This window comes from Elaeis guineensis, chromosome 11 (assembly GCF_000442705.2).
Source record: "Elaeis guineensis isolate ETL-2024a chromosome 11, EG11, whole genome shotgun sequence".
NCBI lineage: Eukaryota > Viridiplantae > Streptophyta > Magnoliopsida > Arecales > Arecaceae > Elaeis > Elaeis guineensis.
Genome location: NC_026003.2, coordinates 90,633,979 through 90,641,656, shown reverse-complemented (window position 1 = coordinate 90,641,656; position 7,678 = coordinate 90,633,979). Strand labels below are relative to the sequence as shown.

The following is a 7,678-nucleotide window of genomic DNA, read 5'->3' as shown; positions in this document are numbered from 1 at the left end:
AATCTTAACCAAAAGAATGGAGCATTTGGAATCACATGTAGGTGTTGGCTGTCTAATCCTCTCCTGTATATCATGTCCAAATAGATAATACCACATCATCCAAAGAGGAACATAAGGTCCACCAATTTATTCCTACAGGCATGCATTGAAAACTTTCATAGCAATTGAAAGCAAGGAGTTCCCAACCACGAGGGACAACCTATCCAAAAATCGATAATAAGTACAATGAGCTAGCTACATAATTAAGCTGTTTATTCTTTTAACAGACATGTTACAGATCTGTCTTGCTTTTCAAATAACTTAGACATCTTATTGATCAAAGAAAAACCTTAGACATCAATCTTTGTTTCTGTTATCACACATATTTGTTTATTTTTTATACATGATAGCAAAATGGTTTTGTTGCCATTAAAAATCAGCTTAACCAAAATCCCGAATTGATGGGAGTTGCTAGAAATCTCGATTTGTTTAGATGAAATCTTGCACGTCTTTATGGTGATATTCTGATGGTTGCTATGCTACAATACTCTTCTGCTAGGTAGGCAGCTGTTCCACGCTGTTCATTTTGAAAAAAAAAAAAAAACTACTTAGCATGGATTTTAATTTTAAAATGCCATGCTAAGTAGATTTTCATGAGTGTTTTTGTGATGGTTGTGAATTTAATGCCAGGCATATTCTATTTGATTAATTTTAAAAAAAATTGCATTGCATAGAAACATAGACCCGTCTTTTGATTAATGTACATATTCTATTGTATCCGTACATTTATTTATTTTTGTACGGGATAAAAGAATTATGTACATTGATCAATTGATTGTCCAGTATGGACAGTTTGGAAAATGTGAGTAATTCTATAGGTCATTACCATAATCAAATGGTATGCTGAGGGTTCGAAAAAATTTCGGATGGTATTTTCCTTTGTTCTTCCTATACGGAAGAACTAAGGGAAAATGCTGCCGAAATTTTTTTTGGCTCTTGTTGCATATCATTTGATTTCTGTAATTGACCTATAGAATTAATGCATTTTCTGAATGGGATAGGACCTTCTTTACCTATTAGTTGATGATAGCAAGCATTTACTATGTAAACTTTATCTAGCTGTTATTTTTTTGGATTTTATGAAATGACTGATATTTTTTACTCATTGCATTAATATAGATTGTATAATTTTTTTTATTTTTAGATAAATTGCAAGTTCGGTCATTTTTATCCTACAATGGACAAAAGTTGGATAAATAAACAAGAATAGTAAAGAATATTTAGATGGAGTTCATGACTTCATTAAATTTGGTATGGAGAAAAGTAGTTTGAATGGAAAGATTTTATGTCCATGTCGGAAATGTGTAAATAGTTCTTCTTTAGATCCACAAAATGTTGAAGAACATTTGGTATGGAATGGTTTTTTAAGAGGTTATACCGACTGAATTTTTCATGGAGAATCTATGTTGCCATCATCATGTAACCAACCCCTGACTCATTTTGGATCCACTAGCCTAGAAGACAATTCTGCAAGAGATGATGATATAAGGGGTTTGATCACAGATGCTTTTGGATTTGATGTTCAAAATTTAGGAGAATCCAGTAGTATACAAGAAACAGTTGGGATGTTTGATGGATGTACGCATACGGAACGTATGCATGTTGAGGAGCCCATACATACATCTAATGATGAGACAGCTCGTTATCACACCTTAATGAAAGATGCAGACGAAGAATTATATCCGGGTTGTACAAAATTTTTAAGATTTTTTTCTTGTACATTTATTTCATATAAAATATTTGAATGGATGGTCTGGAAAGAGTTTTACCATGCTGCTCAAGTTATTAAAGGATGTATTTCCAGAAAGCACTCGTTTACCACCATCGTATTATGAAGCCAAGAAAGTAGTAAAGGAATTGGATCTTGGATACGAAAAGATTCATAGTTGTCCGAAAGATTGTATGTTATATCGGGTGAAAACGCTAATCAAGAGTCATGCAATGTATGTGGATCTTCAAGATGGATAACACAAAAAGAAGATCGAGATGATGTACTGAATGAATTGGATGCAACGCGGAGTAAAAAGAAACCGGCCAAGGTATTGCGTTACTTTCCTCTTATACCTAGATTGAAAAGGATTTATGCATCATCAAAAACAGCTTCATCAATGAGATGGCATCATGAAGGACGTACAAAGGATGGAATGTTGAGACATCCAGCAGATAGTCTTCAATGGAAAGCATTTGATGATAGGCATCCTGATTTTGCCTCTGATGTTCGCAGTGTTAGGTTTGGCTTAGCTTCTGATGGCTTCAATCCATTTCGGACCCTGAGTTCTACCTACAGCACTTGGCCAGTCGTTTTGATACCTTACAATTTGCCACCGTGGATGTGCATGAAACAATCATCACTTATCTTGTCAATGATTATTCCAGGAGATAAGGGTCCAGACAATGATATTGATATTTTTCTACAGCCTTTGATAGAGGAATTGAAACAGTTGTGGGAGGGTGTTGATGCATTTGATGCTTCCAACGGCCAAACATTTAAACTACGGGCAGCTTTGTTATGGACTATTAATGATTTTCCAGCATATGCCAATTTATCTGGCTGGAGTACAAAGGGACGGGTCGCATGTCCTTGTTGTGGAGATTCAACACATTCAATTTGGTTAAAACATGGAGGTAAATTTTGTTACATGGGACATCGTCGATGGTTGGAAGCAAATCATCCATTTCGATTTCAGAAAGATTTGTTTGATGGTACTATAGAATTGGGATGTGCCCCTATTCCACCTTCTGGAACTGATGTTCATAGACAAATGGATGGCATGAATTACAGCTATGGTAAGCACTCAAAGTCCTCTAAAAAAGAGGAAGGGATGATGTTGAAAGCTCAGTGCACGAAGGGTTACCAGAGGAAGTCAGTATCAGTACTATAGATGCAGAGGTGTTTCAAGATCCAGACAATTATTTCGAGGATGAAAATGAGGAAGACACACATATAGCATCTACACAACAGCCAAGTAAACATTTATGGAAAAAATGAAGTATCTTTTTTGACTTACCTTATTGGAAACATAATCTTATTCGGCACAATCTTGATGTCATGCATATAGAGAAGAATGTTTGCGATAATTTACTTGGAACATTTTAAAATCTTGATAGAAAGAGCAAAGATAACATGAAGGCATATCTTGATTTAAAAGAAATGGGTATCCGACAGGAACTTCATCCTAAAATGCTTGCTAATGATAGAATTTATGTGCCTCCTGCATGTTACACAATGTCTGCTCGAGAAAAAGATAATTTTTTGGGGGTTTTGAAAAGTATCAAAGTACCCGATGGATATGCATCAAATATTTCACGATGTGTGCATCTAAAGGATCGAAAACTTTCAAATCTTAAAAGTCATGATGGTCACATATTGATGCAAGATATTTTTACAATAGCTTTAAGATCGTCATTGCCGAAACAAGTTGTTACAATTGTACTTCGATTATCGTCATTCTTTAAGGCATTATGTTCCAAAGTTATTGATCCTCGAAAACTTGATCAGTTAGAATCCGATATTGCAATTACACTTTGCCAGATGGAAAAGATTTTTCTCCTGGATTTTTCACTATTATGGTACATCTGCTCATTCACCTAGCTTCAGAAGTTAAAGTTGGTGGACCGGTACATTATAGATGGATGTATCCTATTGAGAGGTATTATTACAAACCTTAAATCTTTTGATAATTTTATTAGAAACAACAGCATACTGATATTTTAATAAATATTTAATTCTTGAAGGTATCTTGTGCGTCTTAAAGATTATGTGCGAAATAGAGCCTATCCCGAAGGCTCGATTGCTGAAGCATATATTGCGGATGAATGTTTGACATTTTGTTCAAGATATCTTCAAGGTGTAGAGACTATTTTTAGTCGACCTCAACGGCATAATAACTTTGTAGAGAATGCAGAACTGTATAAGTTCTTAACTGCTGAAAAATTCTTGGGAAGAGCTGAAAGTATTGTACTTGATCAAAAATCCTTAGCACAAGCATATCGTTATGTGTTACTTCATATGACATAATATCTGACCATCGCAGGTTAGTATATTTAAGGAATGACATCAAAATTTAAATTTTATATTAGATATAATGTTCTAAATGATATATTTATATTTTATGCAGTGAATTTTTAATTTATCAGAGACGAGCCAATCATAACATTCGTCCTAATGCAAGGATTGAACAGCGATGGTTGGTCGAGTTATTCCCTATGTGACTTTCGAATCAGATGTGATTTATATTTAATTATGGGATATATTAATTTTTGATACATATTTAATATCAGATAACTCAACTGCACTTCGTCATATCATTTTTTGTTAGATATCAAAGATGATGGAGACAAATAATTCAGATGAACTAATAGCTCTTGCTCGAGGACCTAACAAGATTGTGAATAGATATAACGGTTTCATAATTAATGGCTTTAAATTTCATACTAGAGAACGGGAAAAATTTAGAAAAATACAGAATAGCGGTGTTATGGTGGAAGCGGATGGAAAATCCTATTATGGTGCACTTAAAGATATCTATGAGTTGGATTATTATGGAAAATTTAAAGTAGTACTGTTTAGATGTGATTGGATAGACATAAACTCACCAAGGGGTTTGAAACAAGATGCAAATGGATTTACACTTGTAAATTTTTCAAGGTTGATACACACTGGTGTGTTATTGAAGGATGACCCATTCATTTTTTCATCTCAAGCTCGTCAAGTATTTTATGTACAAGACGCAAAAGATAAAGATTGGTTTACTGTCATCAAAACAAAACCTAGAGACTTATATGATATGAGAAATCAAGTGGAGGATGATGACGATGACACTTATACACAATGTATGCCCTACAATTTTGTACCAGCTGATGATTTAAATGCTACGACAACGTTGGTTAGAACAGAATTCGAAGAAAACACTACTGCTTGATTGTTACTGGTAATAATTATTTATGATGTATATATTTTGCATTAATTATTGTGTTATTTTACTCCATATATTAACTGATTCTATCTTTTATTTATATAAATGCTAGGTGACATCATGCATCGCAGGGGACGATATGCTGGTGTGCAATTCCAGTTTTCACAGACAGAGGCCGGTACGTCTTCTTCAGCACAGTAGCCTGAGGCCAGTTCAGCTGCACAGCATTCTGAGCCCTGTCCTTCATCATCAGCACAGCACAATCCTCCTGTTCATCAGCCAGATGATGAGATACACGTGCAGGGTATATATTATCTTTCATGTAATTTTTTTTATTTCATTTTATATATATTTATGATATAGTTACTTTTATGTATTTTTTGCAGACGGATCCGGGAGAGTACGCCCCAGACGCGGACCCACAGTAGTGCGAGATGTGTGGCAGATGCATGAGGGCGAGAGGATTGTTGTGGAGTGCAATCAGCTAGGTCAGCCAATTAAGAAAGCTGCCTGCTTATTGACTTCATTTTTGGGGACCGTTGCTCGGAGGCCTCAGCTATGTCCGTTGGGCTATGCAAAATGAAATGACATGCTTCCAACGTACAAAGTTGAGCTCCTCCGAGTTATAGAGGTAATGAATTGATGTTCATACTGTATATTAATTGTTAATCATTTATATAATTTATTTTATTTAACTTTTTTTTTTTATAGAGCAAGTTTGTTCTCCCTCCATCCACTCATGATTTTGTAATGAAGTCTCTCAACCGCAAATGGAAAGAATATAGAGCACAATTGAAGAAGGACTATATGAGACAGGGTATGACAGAGGAGGAGGTTGCTAGGAATTGTCCTCCTGATGTACCCCCTCATCAGTGGATGGAGTTGGTTCATTATTGGTTCTCCGAGAGGGCACAGGTATATTATCTGTTTATTATCTTTTTTTTCTAAATATTTTATAAAAATATTGATTTTTATTATATATTATATATATAACAAGTTCTTTACTTTATTTTATAGACTTATTCTGCTATTGGTAGAGCTGCACGAGCAGCTCAGTCTGTTCCTCATACATCGGGGTCGAAGAGTTATGCACGACTCCGACAGGAGTTTGTATGTTCCTTAAACTTTCATAATTAACTTTTAATTTTTATGTTGAAATATTTATATAACTAATATCATTATGTATCGTGGACCATGTCTGTATCATGATACTCATATATTTTTTTAAATTATTATAACTGTTTGCTTAAAATTGAAATTATTTGTGTAGGAGGATGAGCATGGGAGGGAACCCGGACAAGTGGAGTTTTACCGGATGACTCATACTCATCAGGATGGTACTTTTGTTCGAGATGAGTCGAGAGATTTATATGTACGGCATTATTAATATTATATTTTTTGCAATGATTTAAATTTAATTTTGTTAGCTATTAATGTATAACTCTTGTTTTCAAAAAAAATATAGGAGAGGGCTACATCTCTCATTGTGGAGCGTGACGACGAGTCCGCAGCATCTATGCAGCAGAGCCGTATCGAGGTCGAGGTGTTCACAGAGTTGATGGGACCAGAGCGCTACGGCCGAGTGAGGGGTTATGGAGTAGGAGTCACCCCCACTCAGTTATCTGAGGTTAGTAGATATACGCAGCATGCTGCAGCAGATGCTCAGGATTCACGTGTTCGCAGACTCGAGGCGGAGATACAGGAGATTAGACAGAGTCGTGCCGCTGAGATAGAGGAGATGCGACAGAGCCGTGTCGAGATGCAGGCCATGAGGGGACAGATTGATCGCCTTACATCTTTATTAGAGATGTATGGTTCATCTCAGGTAAACACATAATATTAAATATATATTTTTGTATTAATTTAATGATTTATATATTTTTATTTATAGATATGCAAATCATGCTTTTGATATGTTTCTTGTAGGCTCCTGACACATCAGGCACCCGTCGAGATAGCGGCACGTCACGTGGAGACAACGACGACCATCCGCCTGCAGATTGATATTATTTTATTTTTATTGTATTTTTATATTTATTTATATTACTCTTGATTGTAATGGACGATTAGTACTTTTTTTTTATTTATATAAAATATTATCTTTTAGTTTTGTTAAATTTTCTATTTAAGTTTGCTTTTGGTGTGAATGGTGGTGATTGTACAGGTGTGAATGTGGTGATTGTACAGGTTTATATTCGAATAATTGATATAATTTCGTACAGGAATGTATGTATTCTTTTTTTTTTTGTAGATAATGCCTGTATTTTTTTTTCTCTTAAAACTTTTAACGACGCTTATAAGCGTCGTTAAAATTATTTTAACGACGCTTATAAGCGTCGTTAAAGAAAAAAAAACCGACGCTTCGAAAAGCGTCTTGGTAGAGTAGATGACGCGGAGTCATTAACGACGCTAAAAAGCGCCGTTAAAATTGCATTTTGCGACGCTTTAAAACGTTGTTAAAAATATATTTAACGACGCTTATAAGCATCGTTAAGACAAGTTTAACGACGCTTATAAGCGCCGTTAATGTTAAATTTAACGACGCTTTAAAGCGTCGTTAAAAAATAACGACGCTTTTAAAAAGCGTCGGCGCTTTTCATCTCCACTCTTACATAGTCGATGCTTTGCCGACGCTTTTCGAAGCGTCGTAAAGCTAAATAGCGACGCTTTAAAGCGTCGTAAAATAACATTAATAGCATTGTTAATGACCATTTTTCCTGTAG

At 35.1% G+C, this 7,678-nt stretch overlaps 1 protein-coding gene and 1 long non-coding RNA gene across 2 annotated transcripts; both read left to right on the top strand.

The window, feature by feature from the left end:
* The first annotated feature begins 5,070 nt into the window (after positions 1-5,070).
* On the top strand, positions 5,071-6,311 carry LOC140852613 (uncharacterized). Its single transcript, XR_012135508.1, has 4 exons — positions 5,071-5,252; positions 5,342-5,586; positions 5,667-5,870; positions 5,973-6,311. It is a non-coding gene; the product is annotated as an uncharacterized lncRNA (long non-coding RNA).
* Positions 6,312-6,425: 114 nt separating this feature from the next.
* LOC140852656 (uncharacterized) lies at positions 6,426-7,013 on the top strand. The gene is made up of 2 exons (XM_073246230.1): positions 6,426-6,780; positions 6,882-7,013. Exons 1-2 carry the CDS (start codon positions 6,472-6,474, stop codon positions 6,957-6,959), a joined length of 387 nt encoding a protein of 128 aa, XP_073102331.1. The 5' UTR covers positions 6,426-6,471; the 3' UTR covers positions 6,960-7,013.
* Positions 7,014-7,678: the final 665 nt, after the last annotated feature.